At 37.0% G+C, this 26,668-nt stretch overlaps 2 protein-coding genes across 3 annotated transcripts; both read right to left on the bottom strand.

Moving 5' to 3' along the window:
* Positions 1–2,969: 2,969 nt before the first annotated feature.
* On the bottom strand, positions 2,970–4,584 carry foxl2l (forkhead box L2-like). Its single transcript, XM_084429003.1, has one exon. The coding sequence runs from the start codon at positions 4,381–4,383 to the stop codon at positions 3,574–3,576; it is 810 nt and encodes a 269-aa protein (XP_084285129.1). The 5' UTR covers positions 4,384–4,584; the 3' UTR covers positions 2,970–3,573.
* A 2,106-nt stretch (positions 4,585–6,690) lies between these two features.
* tmem201 (transmembrane protein 201) lies at positions 6,691–26,239 on the bottom strand. 2 transcript variants are annotated; one of them, XM_084428736.1, is made up of 12 exons: positions 26,015–26,239; positions 24,600–24,720; positions 23,583–23,771; positions 23,116–23,295; positions 22,323–22,672; positions 20,520–20,723; positions 16,841–17,067; positions 8,763–8,825; positions 8,385–8,666; positions 7,626–7,754; positions 7,420–7,525; positions 6,691–7,334 (listed from the first exon to the last, which is right to left on the bottom strand). In XM_084428736.1, the coding sequence occupies exons 1-11, from the start codon at positions 26,122–26,124 to the stop codon at positions 7,428–7,430; spliced, it is 1,953 nt and encodes a 650-aa protein (XP_084284862.1). In that variant the 5' UTR covers positions 26,125–26,239; the 3' UTR covers positions 6,691–7,334; positions 7,420–7,427. The 2 variants fall into 2 exon arrangements, with proteins under 2 accessions (XP_084284862.1, XP_084284861.1); XM_084428735.1 differs by having other exon boundaries at positions 6,691–7,525; positions 26,015–26,227.
* Between the last annotated feature and the right edge of the window lie 429 nt (positions 26,240–26,668).

Here is a 26,668-nt window from a genome sequence, read left to right as displayed (position 1 = left end):
TCAAGTTCAACCCATTAAATGTTTTAAAGTCCCCGTGAACAGGTGTTGTGCCGAAATTTACCCCCCTAGCATTGGTAGGTTTAGGATTAGTTATGGGGGAGGGGTTAGGATTGGGGGAGGGGTTAGGATTAGGGGTGGGGTTAGGATTAGGCAATCAGGTACTGACTTCAACGAGGGGGGTAATAATTTGGCATGGTGTCGAAATTCGCCACAACACCGGAAGTAACTTTTCCAGATTTTGATTAAAGATTACCACGGCAAACAATTTTTTTCTGTGTACTAACTTGCACGGGTTAATTGTTGACCACCACAACAAGACTAGTAATATGCGCTAACAAAGTAAATAGGGTCAATTTTTATTTCATGTCGACTTTAATCTCAGCCTATACTTGAATGCTATTGGCTCATGATAAAGTCAGTCTTTCAATGTAGGCGTTGTCACGCGAGTAGCGACTCTAGAAGGATAAGCAAATTGTAAACCGTTTAAATTGTAAATAGTCATGTTTTACTAGTGTTATTCAACACCAATTATCACGTGGTATGAGATGTGTAAATGTTGTACATCACGCGCTGATTAACTGAACCTATTGTTTCCTCATTTTTAAATAAAAAACCGGTCAGACGTGTCTTCACATAAGAGAGTAAGGAAGCTCTAATTCTGGATGCCACTGACAGCGAATTACGATGATGGGTCCGTGGGGAAGTCACTTAAAACCAGTCATTCAGTCAAAAATAAGCATGTCTGCTTTCACCAAGCAGATGTCTAGTAAAAGGCTTTTATTTTATTGCTGAGAAAACAAATACTTGCATCAAATAAATATTAAAAGTGGCGCCCTAACAAAACAGTGTGATAAACCAAGATTTGTAATGCATTTATAAATATGAAAAATAATATCTTATTATCGAAATAGAGTACAATCTCTAGTCCATTTATCAAAACACTGTTGAATATAGGACATGGAACTGCAGGTCATTAGCCACATGCAGTTTAATAATATGCGCAGACATTTATAGGTCTTTTCAGCCATCTAAAAGCAGACTGTGGTGGTGCTGTGATGATAACAAGCTTCTAAAATGCACTGCACCATTGAGAGCTCGCAGCTTGTGAAAACAGGAAGTGTGTGTGCAGAACAGAAACTCTTGAGTGAAATAAAGCCAAAGACCCCTGTGCTCGCATCCGCCCACCTTCACCCCCCTGCCCACCCACCAGTCATAGCAGGCCAAAGTGCACCTCTCTGCCAGACAACCGACTACCGCAGGGAAGTTACTGGAGGTGATGGGGAAAACCAAACACATGCAATGTCATTACAGCCTCTGAGTCTGAACTAATCAAATATAGCTGTAGAAAGAGGCCTCAGATGCCTTTAAGGGAAATTATGGATGGACACACAACCCTGCTTGGCTGCTTCTCAGACCATGGTCCAGTAGTCCACTTACAATGCATCAAACTCTTTCAAATGTAGCTGTTAAAGTAACAAGTCTTTCCTCACCATGGCAACATGTTTCAGAGCCTTGTCTATCCTAGGGATTCTGACACTCCGTCTTTCACTACAAATTATATCCTTTGTTCAACCAACCAGCAGCTTGAATCTAATGTTTTTATGTCAAGATAAAATGATGGTATTATATTTCTCTGCGCAAAGGCGGTGTATTAAGTAGCCTAGTTAGTCTATAAGCAGACAACGCACGTGGACACGTAAACGCGGTAGCCGTTTTCTTTTATCGGAGTAAGGTAATAAACGGCTTAGTTAAGCATAAACCGGTCGACAAAGGTAGTTGTTTGCCTCTTACTCCGATTTCGCACGGCATGTAAACTCATAACCTGCTGACTGAAGTGCGCATGTGTAATGCGTGACAGACACGCATCCTTAGTGCAGATTCAAACACATCCAGAACAGAGCGAGCGTTTTGCAGGAAAGGAAGAAGGAAATATATCACAAATGCAGACTCTTTGATGACCCAGAAAATGATAAAAATGTGCTCTCATCTCTTGCAGCAGAAGTAGAAGCGGTTTAGTCGTTGCATTTGTTACTACATGAGAGGAATATGAGCTGAGAGTTTCCCGCTGACATGTTGCAAGCTTTACAACCGACTTTGGTTGCAAACATCACAACCGACATAACAAATGAAATACTCGGGAGTCACATACGCAAATTACCATGTTTTGACGTCACACAGGGGCATGACCTGTTTTATTAATAAAGGCATGTAAATGCGGTTTACTCAGGTTACTGGTTTGCATGTAAACGGAGAAAACTGGTTATTTAAAATAAGCTGATATTTGTGAGTTATCAGCGTACTGGTGTGCATGTAAACGTGCTCGTGTCTTTCACATCACATGACTAAAATTGGGGTCATGGACTAATATCAGCATAATAACATAGAATGGACACATAAATATGAGTTCTTGTCAACTACATGCCTTTTCCTGCATGAAACCCCAATACATGGATTCATTGAAGCATGTCAAGAGAAGCTGCCTTCTACTGTATCAATGTATATCAATAATTCTTTTCACATAATAGATTAAATCTATAAGCAGTGAAAACGGTATATGAACTGTTATTATGGAAAGGTCATTCAAAAGCATACTTTTTTTTCTTCTAAAATGCTAATTTAGGTCGTAAATCATATAAAAAAAAAGATGTTATGTTATACTGTGCTTTCTCCCAACACACTTGGTCCATCATTACAACAGTTAATGTGTCAAAGGCCAGAAGGGGGAGCCATTTAGCTACAAAGTGTGTTATGGAATTAATAGAATTATGATCTTGCTCCACATGTTAGATTATCTAGCAAATTGTCATTATAATGAATTATTTGCACTGTACAGCATTTACACATAATATTATTTTCAACTCAAACAATTAAGTTTGTACTCTCCTGCTACAAATAAATGTTTTTGTTCTTTAATTAAGTTTGACAAAATGTAATTAGTGAAATAAAATAAACGAGACTTGTAAGACCAGTTATCTGAATTTTATCAGTGAAAAATTCTAACAGGTTGTGAACATTTACATATAAAAATATTTTCAAACTCCAGGAATATTACACCAAACATGTATATTCGATATACAAAACATTTAAAGACAATGCATCTTTGGATGTGTAAAGAACTCTTGTAAACAACTTGTGCAAAGAGTTTCCACCAAATAGCCTAAGCAAACATTTTTAAACAGTAAACTGCAATGCAAAACTGTACATCTATTTTAAGGATCTTGAGTCCAGTCCATCTCAATATGGTAAAAATAAATATGCTAAACAGAACCTTGATGCTTCCTTTAAACATTTGCTGAAATTTATGGAAATTAATAACTTGCCTAACCATGAACGTTCGAACAGCTCCTCGTCTTCGAAAGTTAACAATAATTAAGCAGTGTTTTATTTATGAAAAGTCACAAAAGACAACTGTAACACCATTACTATAGAGTAGGCTAATAAAACTAATGCAACCATCTCAACAAACTTGAACGAATGCAACTTAATTTCGTGAAACGGCACATTTAGGCTAACATTTCCAAGGGTTATCGTAACAAAAAAAAAAATCTAGATAAACTGTTTGCCTACTTATATTCAGTTTTCCCATGTCTGTCCATCAGTCAAATGGATGATGTCCCAGTTCAGGCCAGGGTGATTCTGCGGCGGGTAGCTGCAGGTGGAGATGCAGCTTCCGCCCGGGCTCACCGGCGGAGTCATGCCGCTCAGATGCACCAGAGCGTTCGGATGCCGGTGGTACGGTCTGTAGGACGGGTGAAAGTGATGACCCTGGTAATAACTCACGGGAGAATTGGCGTAATCGTTTGGAGACAGAGGGCGCGCGTTACCGAGCATGGGCTGCAGGTATCCGGAGACGTGCGTCGGAGAGCTGGACTGGTGACTCCAGGAACTGGTGTTGACGAACGGGCTTTGCCAGTAAACAGGCTCCTGTTGCAGGCAGTACGAGTCGGTGAAGTTAAATCCAGAAGGCAAGGGTGGTGGTCGGTAGGGTCTCTTGACGCGCCTCCTGCGCCTGTAATTGCCTTTTTCGAACATGTCGTTGAAAGCCGGATCCAGCGTCCAGAAGTTCCCTTTTTTCTCCCCGCCGTTCTCCCGGGGAATCTTCACGAAACACTCGTTGAGGCTCAGATTGTGCCTGATGCTGTTCTGCCATCCCTTTTTGTTCTTTTCGTAGTATGGAAACTTGGATATAATGAAGCTGTAGATGTCATTCAGCGTCAGCTTCTTATTCTCGCTTTCTCTGATGGCCATTGCAATGAGAGCCACGTACGAATAAGGAGGCTTTTCAGGTGCTGGAGCGGCTCCTCCATCCCCTGCTGCGGTACCCGGGACGTCCTCTACGGTCTCACGGGACTGCAGGTCCCCGGACCCCGCGCAGCGATCCATGAGATGGGCTTGAGGTTTGTCCGAATTAAACGCGGATAACCTCTGTAGCGCACAGCACAGGTGTAAAGTTAAAAGTGTCCAGGTGTGCTTCAGGTTTGCTTTAGTCTCCACCTACATGCCCTGCCTCCTGAAATACAGGTCAAAAGTTCGCAAATTCAACATGAAAGAGGGGCGCGAGGGTCGCAGACGTATTTTGACTGCTTGGTAAATGTTACAGTAAACATCTGTTTGATGTCTGCCGGCATTAGAAAACACGCTAGGTTACTAACAGCGCGAAGACCAACATTAATAAAATAAAATAAAATGCAGTTTTCGTTTAATCCTTATTCATTTAAAATATTAGTTTCAATATAGGCTATATATATATATATAAAACTACTACAGTTTGCAGTGTCAGACTACAGCTATCATTCCATCACTTCATTATTTGTCTTATTTTAAAAGGTTTATGTGCATCACAACATTTTAATTCGTAGCTATAATAAAAAACTAAAAAAACTGGACAAATAATTAATATTAACAAATCATATAACATTCAAACACATTTATGTCGCTAATATTTTGTGCTGCGCATGCGCATGCCTCAAGAACAAAGAGCATCAGATTTGTAAACTCAGGTTTGCTCAACTGTTTTCCCACCACTGGCCCGTCCAATCACAGAGAGCAAACCCCCATCAAAGACACCGCTTGTTAAGATCGTGATGAGGCGTCCTAGCATCATATTATCAACATAATATGATATAGGCTAAATGTAGGCCTATTCTATAAGTTTGCATCTGTTGATAAGGATTCAGAAAACTCTTTGAATAGGCCTATAGCTAAATATATCTAAAAATGGAAACCGTTTTTAGAAAGTAATTTAAAATTGGCACTGCAGTGTTTTCTTGTCTGATAGTGATTATGGACTGGAATGAATTTTGTGAAATTATACAACGTAGCAATATTTATACTTATTAAGACTGACATGCATGCATAGTAAACTTGAATTGAACCAGAACAAAACCATTTTAATAGCTGCATGTGTGATATGTTCTGCATATTGTCATTGGATGAATCCTGAGCTCAGAAAGCTTGAAAAAACACTTTATTTTTAGGTGTCCTTGTTGCAATGTAATTATACATTTAAGTACAGAGTAATAATAATTAACAACTTGTACTTACTATGGGGTGAGGATTAGTTCCATGTAATTAAGTACAATTTATAGTAATTACTATAGTAACTACATGTAACATGCGTACCTAACTTTTTTTGTGTGTGTGTAAATTGTTGTTAATATCCATTCATCAGAACATTTTTGAACATTAATATCGACAGGTTTGATCTACTAAATATAAAACCTGACTTGTGTCATGAATAAATATGTTCATTTGTACATTACTGCAACATATTTCCTGAGAATTTCCTTAGCAAATTCACTATATCATAATGATCTATGGAATGTACAGAATATTTAATTGATCATAGATTAATATTACCTCAACCTCAGTGTGTCTGAAGATAACATAAAACATTCTTACAGAAAGATGCATGTATTAACTTGCCCTCTCTTTTTTTTTTTTTTTGGTGGAATTTCCCACTCAGCTAGTTTCATCCTTATGTGGATTGACAAATACGTGGCCAACTACAGTGCCTCAGATCTTCAGTTACCTCAATTAAAGTTGGCACATTCACTACACTGTAATAAGAAATGTATCAGTGGGATCCATTTTTTGCACTTCTGAATGGTAAACCTCCATTATAAAAAGAGTGCAAAATGCCCGAATGTATTGCAATTAAAATTGTTTTGCATTATGAAAAAATGGACACTGGCAACCTACTCATCTCTCAAATAACCACCCACTCTGAGCTGTAAAACATCCTATACTGAGAGAATCGAGATTGTTATCATTCTCTCGGGAGACAGACTGACTCCACTCAACCAGTGATGGAGAAAGATAAACTGTTACTCTGGAGTACTTTTCATAATATACTTTCAGTTTCCATTGTGTATTTTTTCCATACATTGTTTAAAAACATTGTTCTCTAATAACACATTAATTCAAAAAGGCAATGTGCAAGAACAGGCAAATCATGCATCATGATGGATAAGTTTTAACTTATTAAGGAAAACCCTTCATATCCATCTTCACGGTTGACCTTTTCACTAAGCAACTGACTTACAAATACATGTTCATATTTTCTAAATGCTGAAACTTTAAGCCAAGGAAAGCGTTTACTCAAGCAATGTTTACTCGAGAGAGGAAAAAAAAATGCTTGCATTTAAACGTTTCATTGAAAACGTAGATGTCATACAGAAGACACACCAATATGTGACAATTACAAGGGAGATTTATTTCAATCTGGAAATTGACACCTTTATCTTATGTACAAATTATCCACGTTATCCTATTTCCCTTGACATTATGAGTCAATCATAAAACAGAGGCAGAGGCTCAATGGACACAGTAACAGACATTTGCTAAACACAATATTTCAGTGTCACATTGTTGACAAGTAGATCAACACAAACATATTGCACCTTATAATATCACATCATTTTTATAATGACATGACAGCATTATCCTTTGAGGAAATAGGATAAACAGAAACAGTTAATGTACAGCAATATGGCAAAGAAGCCAAATTAATTTTTAATAAAGATATCACATGCCCAAAAGACATCATTCTGTTAAACGAAACAGCACAATCATTCATTCTGATACACATCCAGTGTTTAAAAACACAAACAAATGATTGAACATGCTCAAAAAACATGTTTTTACAAAGCTCACATCATACTTTGCGGCATAAAGTAGAATTTCAGCTGTTGTGTATTTAACAGAGAACTTTAGAGAATACGGTCTTCTCATTTATGTGGGCCAGGAAACAATCCTTTTGTATTTCTGCAAATGTTGAGCAGCAAGAATAAAGTTGTAGTTGTCACCCAAGAGAAACGTTATCCACGCATTTCCTGTAAAAAACCCAGATTTACTGAGCACACAGGTGACAAAGACCAGTGTACATCTCAGTCTGACACTAAACTCCTGAGGTCTGACCTATAGTCTCATCTCCAATTGTAATAGAGATAGATGCTTATGAAGGTTAGGTTAATGGTCAGGCTGGCAAACAGTAGACCAGGCCAAAGCGTCAGGCCCAAAAAAACTGTGGAAAAACACACAAAAAACACAATAAATGACTATGTAGAACAGAGTAACCAAATTAGTTTAAACAACACTGCTATTGACAAAATTCCTATTCTTACCCTTCCATCCAGGCTTGCTCTCGGTTTCATTTCCTGTGGTCGTGTCTACGTGGCAGTTTGAAGATGAAGAGGAGCTATCCTTTCGCTTCTCCACATGCTCAAACACACTGCCCTCATCGATCAGTGAACCTGAATCCCCAACAAATCATATCTATATCAATATCAATATCAAAAGTTCAAGAATTTTAAGAACAGAACATATAAACAAAGGTTTACCCACAAAACCAACAAACAAATTATATGAGGTTTTAAAATAATTACTTCAGTTGTTATAAGTTCAATTAATATAATTTTTAAGTAATACTTGTATAAAAAAAAAATAGACTGAAGAATGTTCTTTAATAACAGCAATAACAGGTTCACATACAGTGGCTCCGAAAAAAAAAGAAAGAAAAAAAAGAAAGACACTTTTCAAAAAAATAATTTGAATAAAATAATTTGAATATTTTTATTTATTTATTTTAAAGTTGGCATAAAAAAGAAGTTACGATAGATTTTTCTTCCCTGCCATGACGTGTATCCAAGTGAAATAGCTTCTCGAACTTATTTTGATTAAAAATACAATGGCATGTAAATTAAATGATGTTCACAGATAAATAATTTATAATAAATATTGCAATATTCCATAAAAAATATCTCAATTTTAATTTCATGGTGACTTCAAGGGTCACTGTGTAATATCTATCAGCTGAAATGGTCAACAGAAACACACTGAATCTCTCTTTCTACATTAAGAATATATCCAAATGTGTCCAATACCATGATTCTGTGAATGGAAGTGAGGAACATCAGGCAAGAATCCTCTGCTGTGCATGTGGCTTTGCTCTGAAAGACAGGGAGGTGGTGAGGCCAAACTGAAAGGCTCCAGAGGAGAGGAAAAGAGCTGCAGCTTTTGCCCACTGATGTTGAGTCTGGCTGGGCTGATGAGCGGCCGGCGCTGCCTGGCGGAGCTGGAGGTGGACGTGACGGAGCCTGCCACGGAGGGGGTTGGAGACGGTCCAGGAGAGGCAGGTCGGCTTCCGGATTTTAGAGAGTAGTAGTCTATTGAAAAGATTAAATTATCAGTGAATTTATCTTATCTGATTTTAAGTCAGAAACCTTATGTATGAAACCATTGCTTCACTTCTTTTGAGTTACCTGAAGGTGGCGAGTCTTTACACTGTAAAGATGGTCTACTCCCACTAAACAGGAAACCCGAATCTACAAGTAAAACAAGCAAAACAAGATTTTACATATATATAAAAATTGCCAAATAAGTATATGTGTATGTATATATGTGTATGTATGTATGTGTGTGTGTATATATATATATACACACACACACATATATTGGTATAACATACAACCTGAAAAAAAACAGTGTTCAGTTGCTGTTATGGATTTCTAAGTAAAATTCTGTCCTATACCGATAAGCCATTAATTATTTGCATGTTATTGCTGATAACTGACAAAAGGCAGATATTATACAAAAAAAATACTTAAAAAAATACATTTAAAATAACACTAAAACCTAAAATCAATTCTACATGCTAGAGGTTGATTTAGGCATCACAAAACTATAATGTAATATAAAGTATGAAAAATTTATTTTCTAAAGATTGCATTTAAGTGTTAAATAAACATTTTTTAAAGTTTAAGTGAGCATTAGATGTTGGAAAGGGTAATGTAAATGTAAAAACAAAGCATGTACAATTAAATATACAGTGTGAGCCAATAACCGTTATTGTAAGTGAATTTTGAGTGTTGTAAATAAATGAGTGTTGTGCTGCTTGATTTTTTTATAGAAAATGGTACTTTTTCAGGATTCTTTGATGAATAGAAATTTCAAAAGAACAGCATTTATTTGAAATTGAAATATTTTGTAACATTAGAAATGTCTTTACTGTAACTTTGATTAATCAAATGCATTCTTGCTAAAAAAAATTTTTATTATAATTTTTTTAGTTTTAAAGTAATACAAGTGCAGTTTTTTTCTACCATTCTTTCCATGGCTACTTTCTCAATGTCGAAGCAAGGTGGTCGTCCCACAAAAAGGCTGACAGAAATTCCAAGCAATTTTTCATGATACAACACAAGCATCGAACGGTAAAGTAGGGTCATTTAACGCTCTCCTATACTGTCATTCCAGGAATGTCTCCATATGTGGAGCCGACACAGCTGCATCCGTAGAGAAGAGCTCCACCACCACTGAACATTACAGAGCAGATGAGTGAAGCTGCATGATGGAGCAGGTAAAGGCCCTGCTCACACAAGAGCCTTTCCAAGAACTCCTGTAGAAATGTGACGGGGAGATGAGTGATACGCTAATGATTCTGTTAAAACGAGCTGTGTGACGTCTCACTAGACTCTGATATTTCTTTAATAAGAATTAAACATTTTTGTTAGCTCTTGATAAATTAACAGATTCAATTTCAATTCCCACCTCTATATGATGCAATGAGATTTCTCAGACAAGTGTGTGTGATTAAATCCCGAGCATAAAGATCAAGCCTTGGCCCTTTTTTAATCACACCTGCCGAGCCGCTGCATCTGATTACAGGAGGCTGACGTTTGCCATCTCATCTGGTCTCGTCTGAAGATCCACACATGAAACAAACCATGATTCTTCTACCGTCTCACAACAGTCATTTAAACACCACTCCCGCCATCATCCTGATCCCAGGCTTTGAAAGCCTGTGTGTATTACAAAGTCCCGTTTACCGATAGGTCAAAGTTAAAAGCTATGGTAAACCAAGCTGTTGTCTCTGCAATCCCGTTTGATATACATGCACAAAATTTTGTTAGGTTATGCAAAGTCAAAACTGTACATCAATTCAGAATTTTGTAAAAATACATAATTAAAAAGAAGGCAACAAAAATGAATTCTTCATCCAAACATTTCTGTTATTATTTACTAATTTCCCTACAAACCGGCTGTTTTATTTTCATAAAATGTGAATTTTTAAAGATGTTTTTTCCTTACAATAATAGTTCATATTGTTCTGCATCATATAGAGGGCATTATCAGTGAATAATGTTCCTCACACAACTCGGAGCTTAAAGGGATAGTTCATTTTGAAATTAATTTTTGGTATGTTTTAGCTTACCTCAAGGGCATCCAAGATGTAGGTGTCTTTGTTTCCGCAGTAGTTTCAATTTTGATATTTTTAGGTCAAACCGTTCTTGTCTGTCAGTCATATAATGCAGGTCGATGGTCACTGTCTCAAAACACAAGCACAGAGTCCAAATTAAAACAATTCCCCATCGTCCAAATTAAACAATTCCCCATCGTAAGTACACATTGATGGCCTAAGACACGAAACGAGCGGTTTGTGTGAGAAAACGAACAGTATTTATATCGTTGTTATCTCTTGAACACAGCACACGTCCAAATGATCTGACGGCGCGGGCGGGTATAGATATATACATAGATGTCGCCTTGGCTACGGTTTCGTTCCAATGAACTGCAGTAGCGAAGGCGACATCTAGTGTATACATCTATACCCGCCCGCGGGCGGGTATAGATGTATACACTAGATGTCGCTTGGCTACGGTTTCGTTCCAATGAACTGCAGTAGCCAAGGCGACATCTATTTATATATCTATACCCGCCCGCGCCTTCAGATCATTTGGACGTGTGCTGTGTTCAAGAGATAACAACGATATAAATACTGTTCGTTTTCTCACACAAACCGCTCGTTTCGTGTCTTAGGCCATCAATGTGTACTTACGATGGGGAATTGTTTAATTTGGACGATGGGGAATTGTTTTAATTTGGACTCTGTGCTTGTGTTTTGAGACAGTGACCATCGACCTGCATTATATGACTGACAGACAAGAACGGTTTGACCTAAAAATTTCAAAATTGAAACTACTGCGGAAAAAAAGACACCTACATCTTGGATGCCCTTGAGGTAAGCTAAAACATACCAAAATGTTATTTCAAAGTGAACTATCCCTTTAATAACCTGTGGTCAGTATATGAACTGTCATTACATAAGAAAGTTTTCACCTGAAAAAATAACAGCATACAGTTTTAGAACCAAATGACGGTGAGTAAATAATGGCATTTCATTTATAGGTTCACTATTCTTTTAAATTGAATGGCATAACAAGATTAAACAGACCAGCTGTTAATAAAACAATGTAAAGAAGTCACTTCCTGTAACTCGAAACCCATCTGTGATGGGAAAATCCCAGTAACATGCAGGTAGCAGGAGACACCGTACAGACTTATTTCTCAATCGCACTTTAATTTTCTTTGGCAGTTGGCAAAATTCCCCAGCTAGGTGCGGCACCGTCTGGGGTGAAGAGTGAGTAGAGTTCCTTTTACCATGTATTCAGTCAGTCAGTGATCCACATCTTTCCCATCATGCATCTCTGCACTAGTTCCACAAAACAGCACCTGGGGCCTCTTACTACCAGCACAATTCATCTTCACAAACAAAACTGTTCTACATTAAATGGAGAGAACACCTATTTTCATAGTATATACAGAAAGTTCATTTTTCCTTATGTAATTTTTATTTAATTTGAATATTTATATCAGCAAAGGGCGCTATATGCATGGTTAATAAAAAATAATTTAAAAATAAATAAAATACTATAAAAATACGGTACATACACTACCGTTCAAAAGTTTGGGGTCAGTAAGATTTTTTATGTTTTTAAAAGAAGTATCTTCTGCTCACCAGGGCTGCATTTATTTGATTAAAAATACAAGCAGAAACAGTAATATTGTGAAATATTATTCCAATTTAAAACAGCTGTTTTCTATGTGAATATACAGTAAAGTGTAATTTATTCCTGTGATCAAAGCTGAATTTTCAGCATCATTACTCCAGTCTTCAGTGTCACATGATCCTTCAGAAATCATTCTAATATGATGATTTGATGCTCAAGAAACATTCATTATTATTATCAATGTTGAAAACAGTTGTGTACAATTTTTTTTTTCTAAATTCTTTGATGAATAGAAAGTTCAAAAGAACAGAATTTATCTGAAATCTAAAGCTTTTGTAACATTAAACACTACCGTTCAAAAGTTTGGGGTCAGTAAGAATTTTAATTTTATTTTTGGGGAAAAGAAATCAAATAAATCAATACTTTTATTTACAGTATAAGTTACAGTAAAGACATTTATAATGTAAGAAAATATTATATTTTAAATGCTGTTCTTTTGAACTTTCTATTCATCAAAGAATTTTGAAAAAAGAATTTACACAACTGTTTTCAACATTGATAATAATAATGAATGTTTCTTGAGCATCAAATCATCATATTAGAATGATTTCTGAAGGATCATGTGATACTGAAGACTGGAGTAATGATGCTGAAAATTCAGCTTTGATCACAGGAATAAATTACAGTTTAAAATATATTAAAATAGAAAACAGTCATTTTAAATTGTCATAATATTTCACAATATTACTGTTTTTTTTTTTGTTTTGTTTTTTATCAAATAAATGCAGCCTTGGTGAGCAGAAGATACTTCTTTTAAAAACATTAAAAATCTTACTGACCCCAAACTTTTGAACGGTAATATATTTATATATATGCTGATTACATCAAAGATGGCAGAGAGAATAGAGACTCACATTGCGTTTTCAGTAAATTAATAATTTCAGTGTGTTTCACTTTAAAACACAAGCTCTGTTATATTCATATTCTGATTGTTTCTGAAGAGCGCGAGCCCTCACGCATCGTGCTTTGGAAAATACAGACCGAACAGAACGTCAAATCATCCAGCCGCTGTATGGCGAGATGACATGCAAACTACGTTTCTCAGCTGGATAAAGCGAACCAGTGTCTCGCTAGTAAAGTTTTGATGGATGCGGATTGTAATTAAAGGTAAAGATGATTGCGGTGACGTACAGGAGTCGTACAGTAAACATGCACGAGTTTGTTATATTGATGCGCAAACAAACTGTATGTGTGCTCCCGATGCACTGATCGCACATTGTATTTGTGCACAGACACATTACAGTATATTATCCTGAATGTGTGTGGAAACAATGTTTTGATTTGTCATGCGTTTAGCAATTCTGAATTGGATACATTTACTGTAGTAGGTAGATATGCAATCAAGTCAAGGTGGTTGGTTTAGGTTTTTTTTTCCTCGCATATCGGTGTTGTTCTGTTCAGTATTGCAACTTGACTTGTCTAAAAAGTAAACGTGTAAACAAAAAGCTGTTGCACTGTACACATACTATACGCTGAATTCTGAATAAAAAAAAAATATATTTTTTTTTTTCATGGGTGTGCATAAAAAGGGTGTGATTAATCATGATTTAAAATTTGTATCTATGGACAGCCCTAATAAATAAATAAATAAATGTGTGTGTATATATATATATTAGGGGTGGCACGGTTCACAAAACCCACGGTTCGGTTCGTATCACGGTTTTAGGGTCACGGTTTTCGGTTCTGTACGGTTCATGTTGTTGTTTTTTCTTTTAATCTTTAACACTCCAAAAATTTACTTCAGCATATGATATATAGCTGAATTATCTAATTATTTATTTATTTATTTCATAAATGGGGTGTGTTTGCAAAACGCAGCTTCTCATTTCCCATTCTGAAGTAATATGAGTGAGCAGTCACCCTGAGGAAACTTTCAGTGGCCCTGGAGGTCCATCATCTGTAGAGCTACGTGGGCTGTGTTGGACCGTTATTTGTCAATTTATCCTCGTGTCTCGTCATCATAGGCGGGACATGTCCCCACCATTTTTTGCCAGGGTTGATATTATCTTGCAGCACGGGTGTACCAATACAAATAAATAAAACATTTCCAGTTAACTAGCAAAGTATTTGTTTCATTCGTTTGTTAAATAAGAAGCAATTTAGCGCTGAAATGTGTTTTTTTAATCAAGTGATCAAAGTGCTCGTTGCAGTTGCGATCAGTGGTGCTGATACAGTGTTCTCGTGGCTCGCGCACACACCGCAGCGGCCGCACATTCATCACTCGGACGCGCGCTTCAAGCCATTGAGGAGACTCAAGGCTACTCGTTCCGATTAAATAATAAAACAAAATTCATACAAATCGGTCCCTGCTTGATATACAACCGCTGATAAACATAATCGGTTTTGATAAAGAAAAAAATATATACGATCGCAGATTAGAACTCAGAACCTTTGATACGCTTGGCAAGTTCTGCCACTGGACCATTAGGCTACGTGGAACAGTCGATCTATGTAGCCTATTTATTCACATGAAAAAAACAACATATAGTGGAGTAGATCTCATTAAATGTCTAGGTAAACTCAGTGTACTATATAAATCGATTGCTGGACATTGTAATGTAATTCTACATATGTCTGATTTATGATTTAGCATTGTATTAGCACGGGCACGAGGCTACATTGCGCATGCGTCGAACCGTGCAAACCGCGCGACGCACACGCGCACCGAACCGAGACAAGCGAACCGAACGGTTCGGATGTTTTTTCATGTACCGTGCCACCCCTAATATATATATATACAGTGAGGAAAATAAGTATTTGAACACCCTGCTATTTTGCAAGTTCTCCCACTTGGAAATCATGGAGGGGTCTGAAATTGTCATCTTAGGTGCATGTCCACTGTGAGAGACATAATCTAAACAAAAAAAATCCAGAAATCACAATATATGATTTTTTAACAATTTATTTGTATGATAGAGCTGCAAATAAGTATTTGAACACCTGTCTATCAGCTAGAATTCTGACCCTCAAAGACCTGTTAGTCTGTCTTTAAAATGTCCACCTCCACTCCATTTATTATCCTAAATTAGATGCACCTGTTTGAGGTCGTTAGCTGCATAAAGACACCTGTCCACCCCATACAATAAGTAAGAATCCAACTACTAACATGGCCAAGACCAAAGAGCTGTCCAAAGACACTAGAGACAAAATTGTACACCTCCACAAGGCTGGAAAGGGCTACGGGGAAATTGCCAAGCAGCTTGGTGAAAAAAGGTCCACTGTTGGAGCAATCATTAGAAAATGGAAGAAGCTAAACATGACTGTCAATCTCCCTCGGACTGGGGCTCCATGCAAGATCTCACCTCGTGGGGTCTCAATGATCCTAAGAAAGGTGAGAAATCAGCCCAGAACTACACGGGAGGAGCTGGTCAATGACCTGAAAAGAGCTGGGACCACCGTTTCCAAGGTTACTGTTGGTAATACACTAAGACGTCATGGTTTGAAATCATGCATGGCACGGAAGGTTCCCCTGCTTAAACCAGCACATGTCAAGGCCCGTCTTAAGTTTGCCAATGACCATTTGGATGATCCAGAGGAGTCATGGGAGAAAGTCATGTGGTCAGATGAGACCAAAATAGAACTTTTTGGTCATAATTCCACTAAACGTGTTTGGAGGAAGAAGAATGATGAGTACCATCCCAAGAACACCATCCCTACTGTGAAGCATGGGGGTGGTAGCATCATGCTTTGGGGGTGTTTTTCTGCACATGGGACAGGGCGACTGCACTGTATTAAGGAGAGGATGACCGGGGCCATGTATTGCGAGATTTTGGGGAACAACCTCCTTCCCTCAGTTAGAGCATTGAAGATGGGTCGAGGCTGGGTCTTCCAACATGACAATGACCCGAAGCACACAGCCAGGATAACCAAGGAGTGGCTCTGTAAGAAGCATATCAAGGTTCTGGCGTGGCCTAGCCAGTCTCCAGACCTAAACCCAACAGAGAATCTTTGGAGGGAGCTCAAACTCTGTGTTTCTCAGCGACAGCCCAGAAACCTGACTGATCTAGAGAAGATCTGTGTGGAGGAGTGGGCCAAAATCCCTCCTGCAGTGTGTGCAAACCTGGTGAAAAACTACAGGAAACGTTTGACCTCTGTAATTGCAAACAAAGGCTACTGTACCAAATATTAACACTGATTTTCTCAGGTGTTCAAATACTTATTTGCAGCTGTATCATACAAATAAATAGTTAAAAAATCATACATTGTGATTTCTGTTTTTTTTTTTTTAGATTATGTCTCTCACAGTGGACATGCACCTACGATGACAATTTCAGACCCCTCCATGATTTCTAAGTGGGAGAACTTGCAAAATAGCAGGGTGTTCAAATACTTATTTTCCACACACTGTGTGTGTGTGTGTGTGTGTGTACATAAAAATATATATGAATGCTAAAGAATAATAAAAATCCATACATATGACATTAACATAATTTTTATGTTGTAACAAGAAGTAAAAAAAGTAACAATTAGCATTTATCGTATGTTTAACTCACCTGCTCGTGCGAGGGAGGGGATAGTTCCCAAAGAGAGGGCCCTGTTCAGCCGCCCAGGCAGCGAGGAGGGAGAGGCTTTGCGCGTTCTGTGGCTTTGTTGGCGGATGAGCAGCTGTGACAGGTTTGGGGGAGGCGTTGGGATGAAGGTAGAGGATCCAGACACAGGTGCAGACAGCAGGGGACAGTGATTACTGTAGTGCGGCTCAGGAGAACTGCCAGACAGATACCTGCAACAGACAGCAGAATTGCTCCATCACTGAGTTTTATAAAGTAATTAAGTCTTCAGTTACTATTATGGTGGAAGACTGTACTCTGTTTCACTTAAAGAATGTAACTGCAGAAAATAGATTTCCACAGAATTGAAAAGCCTGAAGATACCGAAAATATGAAAATGTATGCAGATGCTGTATAAATGGTACATCTTATCATGGCTCCCAATTTGAATCAACTACAGACAATGTAGATTTCAGTGAAGTAAAGATTTCGATGCAGATAATAAAAGTAAATATAAACAAAACATGCAATTTAAGCTAGCATATCTGCAAAACATACATCAGTAATGTCTCAGTCCATCTTCACATGCTCAATTCAGACATTTGACGCTGTCACACAGATTTCTCGGTTATGATTCACTGATTTATAAAAGCACAACAGCTTCCACCTCAAACAATCTTCAAGTTAGGTGGGGTATGTGATTCTCTTTTTTGTCCATTTTTTTCAAAATCACTTGAAATCCTATTCCTAACCCACTTACAGCCACTGAGTTAGAAGCACTGAAATGAAAATTAAGCAATTTAATCATCTGTGGAACAGACAGGACTCGAAAAGCTCCAGCCAATCATTTCCAAGACCACCTAGAATCATTGGACAGTAAGTTCGTCAATCAAATGGTCGTACCATACCCACCTCCCCCATCCCCCGCCCTCTACATGAATGGGTGGAGTCAGGGCCAGCGTTGGAGGAAAGAAGGTAGGACCATTTGAGTCGTGTATTTTCAAAATCTGCCGGCCGTTTTTCAAATCCCATACCCTACCTTTAATCTAAAATCTAAACAGTTTTGAAGAAATGTCAAACACAGTTCAAGTGTGTTTATAAGTGTTTTATTTCACTTCGTAATAGGGTTAATTAATACAAGTATAAAAAATGCAATACAACTCAATTATAATACAGCGATTGCTCCAACATGCTGCTTTAATCAAAGCACAATACTCCAAAACATTACAAAAAATCTGAGCTTAAGTGTCTGGACGCAAACAGTTTCACACTATTTAACAATACAGTTTTTCATTTCACATTATATCTTTGGGGTCTAGGTCAAAAATCCCAAGAAACCACTAATCAGGTGTTGATGACATACCAGAAACCGCACAGCAATGCCAAAAACATATTTCAGTTGGACGTTCCTCAAAATCAGACAACTAAGAGCCTGCGAACAATGAAGAATCAAAAAGTTCCAAACACACATCAGATTCAGTTTAGATTTGTAGTGGTCAGAGGCCACAACAGATTGAGAGTTACCTTAGTAAGAAAATGGATTTGACAGGATACCAATATAAAATTGGCCATATCCAATCTATCTCTGTCATCACTATGCGCCTTCTGATACAACATGCACAGATCTGTGATTTCACCTTGACAGGTCCTACCACAATAAATCCTCAGTGTTAAATTTAACTTATTTACTCACATTTTGAATCACATGAAATTTTGGAGACAGACATCATACTACCAGACAATCTAAACTGTCAGGAAATAAAATAGGTAGTCAATGAAGGATTGAGCATACTCTCAAAAATACAATGTGCTGCTGTGCTAAATAAATGTTATACATGGTTTTGAGATACTTGTATCAATGTCAAGTCGAAATACACACTATTATTAGTATTTACCAACCATCAGCCTTTGGCAAGCAAAACCATGATAATGAGGATACAGCAAACTAAATATTCAAGGATACAGATGTCTACAGTCAAATATGCAAATAAGAAATGTGCCACAAACATATCACTTCATCATAAACGTTACCTAGTTAAAGGGGATAGTTTGCCCCAAAATGTAAAATTCTGTCACCATTTACTCACCCTCAAGTTCCAAGTAAATGATGACAATTTTCATTTCTGGGTGAACTACCCCTTTAATGGAGCTTTGCATTGGCACATGTCACCTTTTGGTAACACAAAATGATAAATATTAAAGCTTGTCTTACAAGCATGTCGAGAACGTTACAGTATGTTGGCAGTGGACAAGTACCACAAGATTTGTACGAGTTGATTCACGTCTAATGGAAATGAGATCAAGGTACACTTGAAAACAGACTTGATTTAAATAACAGAAAAGTTGCGGACGGCAAATGTCTAAGTCACATTAGTAAGTACTTCGATCACAGCAAAAACAAACTTCACAGCATATGCCACATGCATACAGTTTACTTGGGAAATACAGAGATGAAAATGTACAAAAAACATTCAATCTATGGTCGTACTGTCACATGATGTCACACGTTTCTAGAATACAGCAAAAATACAATACTTAAAGAGAAAATTACAAGAAAGTACAATCCCTATAAAGCTTTGTTTGTAAAAGTTTTGAAAGTGTGTCTCTTTTTGTTAGAGACACTCAAAAGAGATGGCTACATGTTACTGAGTTTTAGTGTGGTTAGTGGTATTCAAACGAAATGGCATGTAATAAAATGTAGTGCATTTTACAGTATAGTGTAATAATGTTCACAATATAATGCAAAGTACTTGGTTAGCCAATTTTCTGTGTCTTTAAAATAAACTAGTGCATAAAATTCTGTATTGATGTAATGATTACAAACTGGTGGCGGAGACGAGACTTTATGACTTGAAATTCAGGTTAATGTAGAATCTACGCAAAGAGACGCTCAAGGCACAAATATTTGACATAGACTCTTCTCAAATCTGTTCTGATGTAACCTAACATCAAAACTGAAAGCACTTGATTTAAAGTATAACAGAAGTATAACGTGTTTGTAAGTTAGGAACTTAATTCTGCTAATATCGCATTTGTTATGAGATTGCAAATATGAGATTTGAGCAGTATTAGCATAATACAATATCTTTGTTTTAGTTTGATAGAGTTGACACAGAAAGGCATTTTAAGTTGTAGATGTAATGATGATTCATACATTTTAAGCCACTTCCATGCTGCAATTAGTACCCAGTATAGATGGGGTGGAAAAAAATCCCAATTCCCCAAGCACCATTTCAATTTCTTGGTGAATAATGCAATAACAGCATTATACACAGCATTAAAAACATTCACTCATATAACTAGTCTGTATCATTTCCAGCTACCCGAAACCTTAGCTGTTATTTCAAACCAAATGCAAAATGTCTGAATTGTGATGTTCTGCCTTTGTCAGATTAGGGTCAAGTCATGCACTAGACTACAAAAAAGGCAATAAACTCATTTTCTAGTACTTTGAGCAAGATCATCTACAGCAAGAATCAAACACACTAGATTTTCTTGTATCTATCAGTACAGTTTTGAAGGCCTATTTAGCAAGTGTCTCAACGGATAAGAAGGTTTATACTGAGTGTATTAGTTTTTTTAGTATAAACTGAAGACAGTTGGAAGATAAATCAAACCCTTGTTTATATGTCCCAAAAGTGTCCCATAAAATATCTTAGCTTAGTGTCACTGCTCAGATTCTGACCTGTGACCTCTGGCTCTTCTTTGACTCGTGGATTTGTGCGTTGCCACAGCGGCAGCGAATCCCACCAGACAACACACAGAAGTGATGCCAAACTTGACAGTTTCCAACCAGTCAGGGATGTCCGTCTTGAGGTAACACTCGGCCAGGTAAAAACATATGACGAGGAGCCAAAGCACAGATGCCACAGCGTCGATCCTCCTCAACCTTTAAAAAAAACAAAAAAACATTATAATTATATGTATACATGTGTGTGTGTACTGCATATATATTAGGGCTGCACGATTTGGGGAAAATGTCATAATGCGATTATTGAGGTCAATATTGCGATTGCGATATAATAAACAAATGGTTTCATGAGTCAACTTGCTTGGTTCTCAAGGAAAATGCACACACAGATTAGTGATAATGCTGAAATGTGTAGCCTATTTCTCAACTCAAACTAGCAACAACAACTAAACGATTGATAACACCTATATTGATCAATAAGCCATTGATGTCTGGATAAAAATGACACACACACAAAATGTTAAACATTAATCATAGCCATCTAACATTACAGTGATTCCGTCATTACAATTGAAAGCTATCAATTTAAAAAAAAATATTAGGCTTAAAAAAATAACTTTTAATTTAAGTGAACTTCAAACAATCCTCACATTAACCCATAAAAAAAAATAAACCCTCACATTTCATTTTTACTTGTACCCTTCCTGTCTAACAGGTAGAAGTTATCAAACAGTCTGTGCTGCATTAATTATAAATTATACATAGACTAATCCTTATTAAAGTTACAAAAGTTCTTTAGTCAAGACCAGTGAGTGTTTTTCTCTGTTCCTTTGTTCTTTTTCAGAGATAATTAGTGGCTACTACTCTGTACTGTCCCTTTAAGACCAGCCGCTGCTGACAGAGACGCGGATCTCACACGCGCCTCATTCTCTCACGAGTCACAACTCTTTACGTTCATCATAAGACTGCTCTTATGTTATGAAGATACTCGACAAAAAGACATTTTGGCATAATTGTGTGTGTTGTTGTTCGTTCCAGCGCGAAAGAGAACTGTATTCTGGCGTGCTGCCTTGACTTGTGCGCACGCACGATACTAGCGCGAGTCTTTATGTGAGTCAGGACATTCACGGGCAGCAAGCTCTTTTTCGGTCTTGTCACGCATGAATGGTTTAAAAGCATTTGCATGAATAAGAGCGGGATCATGTAACACTAGCCAAAGGATGACAAAAATTAACAGATGCTGCGTTAATAGCCCTAATTTGTTTATTTCATATAAAAATCACAGCATTTTGCATCATATAATCGCATACATACATACATACATATATATATATATATATATATATATATATATATATATACATACATACATACATACATATACATACATATACATACATACATACATACATACATACATACATACATACATACATACATACATACATACATACATATACATACATACATACATACATATATATATATATATATATATATATACATACATACATACATACATACATACATATATATATATATATATACATACATACATACATACATACATACATATATATATATATATATATATATATATACATATATATATTAATGCTGCATGATTAATCATATCGCAATCGCAATGTCAATCCATATACAGTATACACACACAGTATTTAGCTAAGAATTGTAGGTAGCTAAAGTCATAAATAACATTTAATAATACATTTTACATACATACACACATAAAATGTTTAATAAAAAAACAAATATGTATATTTTTAATTGATTCACCTGACAGGTCCTGCCATTAAGACCCCTGTGATGCAAGTTAGGAGACCAATAGAGGCCACGGCCATCTGATGGTCACTTCCGGACTGCCAGATGAGTCGAGCTTTCTCCACGGCCTCTTCTGGAAGAAGACCCACCAGATCGTCCCACATCTTTTTGCCCTCATCAGTCTTGCTTTCACTGTCGTTTTGAAGAGCAGGTTTAGGCGGGGCGACTCCGCTTAAGATCTGCGTGACAGAGGGGGCCACATCTCCAGATCCAGACAAAGCCACAGCTACAAGGAAGGCACAGGCGAGAAACGCAAGGATTCTGAGCAAGATCAACCAGGCCGGCGTGCTGAGGGAGTAAGTGTTCTGTACAAAAGAGAGAAAAAAAAACTTGATATGGGAATAGCACTTGGTACTTGCATGCCACACCTGATTAAAGACAAAATGTGTATCAACAGTAGCCGTAACGAAAAAATAAGCAGGACACAAAAGAAGCAAGAGAGAACAGGTCTTTCCTTATCTCTGGCAATCACTTCCACACATTTATATGTGTAAGAAAACACTAGAAACTGACTGGTCATTAATCAAACTTGATACATGCTACAAATGCAAACCAGGTTTTACAGTTTTATCTAGGCAACATCTAAATTCAGCGCATTTTTCCACATCAAGCTCCTGGCACCTAATCAAGCTCCTAGTATTCTCAAAGATACACTTCAGAGAGGTGTAAAAAAAGAAATCTTCCTGTTTTTTTCATGTCAAGTCCTGTGGCTTGATTTGAAACCATGTAAATATATAGAGATCACCACCTTAATAAAGGCTTTATCAGCATCCCGACTGCGTCTGAGCTGGTGGTTGAAGAGCAGAGCCCGCAGCTGTCGGTTCTGGTGTTTGATGTAGTACTCCACTGCCGTCTGGCACGGCCGGCACAACTTATAGGTCTGCTCGAGGTGGTGCTTATATACTTCGATCTCCTCATCGTAGTTTTCCTGCCATTATGGTGGACATGTGGCATTCAATTTTACTGGTCGCATGCATGTTACTCGTTTGAGCTGAAGCTTTTCACATTATAAAAACAGACTTTAAACATAATACCACATGAAAACAATTGAAGATGCTTATTCCAGCTCAAACAAATATGACTTTAAAGTATACAAATGTTTAGATGAGATAAGAATATTAGATATTAGATAAAAAGCTCATTTAATTAAGCAACGAGCTTTAACCCTTGGTTGTCTGGAAATGAAGAAATCAAACGAGTCAATAATAAACCTACATCATCCCTGGGGATGAACGAGGCCAGCTGCTTAATCTTCAGTGTCTGGTTGTTGTTACACTTCTTGCACAGAAGCATCTGGCAATTGACCCAGTGCAGAGACTTCGGTGACTCAGGGACACCGGCGGAAACACCATGGTTGAGATGTTCCATGTATTGAGCAGGAATGGGTTTGTTGTAGTCCCCGTTCTACAGATCAAAAAAGAAGCGCAAAACAAAGACTCACTTGCTTGACACTAAGGATAGACACCATATTGAATTTTATGTGGATGAAAACAATGCTGAAAAAGACAGATTTTGACACAAAGTGTGTGTTTTTAACCGTTCAAGCCCAATAAGGCGCCGAAAAGAACTCAGTTCAGTTCTCGCGTGCCGTATGAGCAGCGGCTTTATGTGTGCACGTTATAAATGTGTGTGCTCAGAAACCATTTCTCATATATTGGAATTAGTTTTGCTGCTTATTGCTCTTGAACGGATTAAAATCTTTTGTTTTTAAACTTCAAGGCTTATAAACACATTCAAACGACAAGCTTTTTGACGTTAGAGCAAGGCAATGTGAGCATAACCACGACAACGACAACGACAAAATCTCTACCTGTTTATTGTGACTACTGGTATTTCACCCACCCCTATACTTTTATTTAGCAAGAATGCATTAAATTGTTCAAATGTGACAGTTATAATGTGTCAAAAGATCTTTAAATAAAAATCAAATCAAATCAATCAATCAGATAATACTGGAATTTTTTTTATTACTTTCCACAAAAACATTAAGCAGCACAACTGGTTTTAACACTGATTGAAGATAATAATAAGAAATGTTTCTTTAGAATCAAATCAGCAGATTTCTGACGGATCATATGACGCTGAAAACTGGAAAAATGGCTGCTGACAACTCAGCTTTGACATCACAATAAATTACATTTTAAAGTATCTTCAACAGTTATTAAATATATACATGTAATACACATAAAAAAAATCATGTCTTTCATAAATCTCATAACATAATGCCAATACCTCCTGAAAGCCATTATACTGGTCGCAGTATGGACAATCCCAGCAGTTTCTGTTCCCATAGGGAACAATTGTGTCCTGATTGCAGAACCAACAATTCACTTGGACATGACTTGGCTTCTTCCTGTAAAATAAAAAAGGGTCACATTTAGAAGACCTGCTACAAGTTACTATGCCTTATTAATAACGGGAAAAAAACGAATTCCATTAACATGACCTGACAGACCACAAGTGGTTCTTCCACTACTGTCTGTTCTGCAGAGAGCGGGGGTAAAATCTCTAACTGCAAAGGCAAGTAAATATATAACCTTTAATAGAGAAGAGAAAATACTTCCGTATATTTTTATTTGCTGACATCAAAAGCTGTGTATCCAATCAAACTACAGTATTTTAGAGTGCATTTGTCTAATGAATCACACTTCTCCTGAAATAAAAAGTCAATTGTATCATTCAGCTTATGTCCTGTTGATAGTAGTCCAGCAGTTCAGTGTTTTTGGTTGCATCCATTTTCATGGGACAGGTAAGACATTAAAACCTGAACTTTGAATCCAACGCAAAACTGGGATTTTTCTTTCTTTTTCAAACAGCACAATCAGTGTCGCAGGACCTGAGACTGAACATCTAACAGTAGCATGATGACTATTGTTTGATTCATTTTAATTGATGATTCATTGACTCATTTTAGAGGCCTGACTAAATTGACAAACTCAGCCTGTGATGATAACATCATCAACATCAAGTCAAGTAATGTAATGGCATATTTTTGAATGAAATGGCAGACATTTTAATGAATAAGAATTCAGGGGAAGCTTTACATATCTTACTACTCCATAGCATAGATAATTAAAAGGTGTAAATGAATGCCTTGGTATAGTCTAAAATATGATTCATTCATTGAATATCAGAGCAGAGCATTTGTGTATTACAAACAAAAGCTCATTACAGTTGGGATTTGCTTCATCGTTTCTGACAGTTTGATAGCAATGAGTCTTTTCTAAGTTGCTCTAACCATTGTAATTAGTTTTCCGCCAAAATAACTTAGAAACAGGTATCACTATCAGTAACTTGGTACTAACCAACAGTGTAATCAGAAAATGAATTTAAATGAGACTTTCTGTATTTTACAGAAGTAACATTACCGTAGTACTAGTACTTATGACATTTTTGGTGGAAACTATTAATATAACGGTGAATTTTGGTCTGTTTAAGCACGATAACAAAATCTCTAACGCTAGTTTGTATAGCGCGCGCCACTCAATGGCTGCGCGCGAGCACACGCTTTTTGCAAATACTGCTGCTGTGCATGTTAATTGTAGTGAATCGTAAAAAGCAATCGATAAAGTGCACTGTAGTTCATAGCTCTAGCTAACTTGTGTTAAACGAGGCCCAGCGACATATTATGGGCAGGGTTACAATACCTGGTTGCAATTTTATAGATCAGCGCTCCTCCTGCAGCAATCGCCGTCGCTCCGATACCACCAACTACAAATGGCGGGTATTGTAGTAATATTTGGTTAAAGGCCTCCATTGCAAAACAGGATATTAATAGTAGTGTTATTCAGAAGAAACCACACGCTGGAGTAGGTCATGAGGCAACAGAAGCGCGCATCAATCTACAACATGGTCATATCCAGGTCATGAGTGCGTGTCAAAATAAAAGTTGGACTTTGTGCAAACATTCTAAACAAAATAATAATAATAATGTAAAACTTAGTTATTTTAATATATAATTAAAATATAAAATTATAAATATTGAACTATAAATAGATAATTAAATGATGCAATAACATACATTGTTTGTTAATGAAAAATGCTGCATATTTAACAGTAACTCATTTTTTTACTATTTCACATTGTTTATAACTTTAAAAAAAAAAGCAGCATTTTTCATTAACATTAAGCCATTAGCTTTATCTATATTCGACCCGTTTCCTTCTTTGGAGTTTGTAATTGCTGCTATCTGCGGTGCATAAAATGGACCAGTCGTTTTGCTTGTTCAAGAAAGTGAATTTAAGCAGAAATATTATATGGTATAAAACTGCCCTCTTGAGGCAACGTATGTAAAAGCCATT

The sequence above is a fragment of the Rutilus rutilus genome (assembly GCF_951802725.1).
Source record: "Rutilus rutilus genome assembly, chromosome: 13".
Taxonomy (NCBI): domain Eukaryota; kingdom Metazoa; phylum Chordata; class Actinopteri; order Cypriniformes; family Leuciscidae; genus Rutilus; species Rutilus rutilus.
Note: the sequence above shows the minus strand (reverse complement) of the source record. Positions and strands in the feature narration are given on the sequence as shown.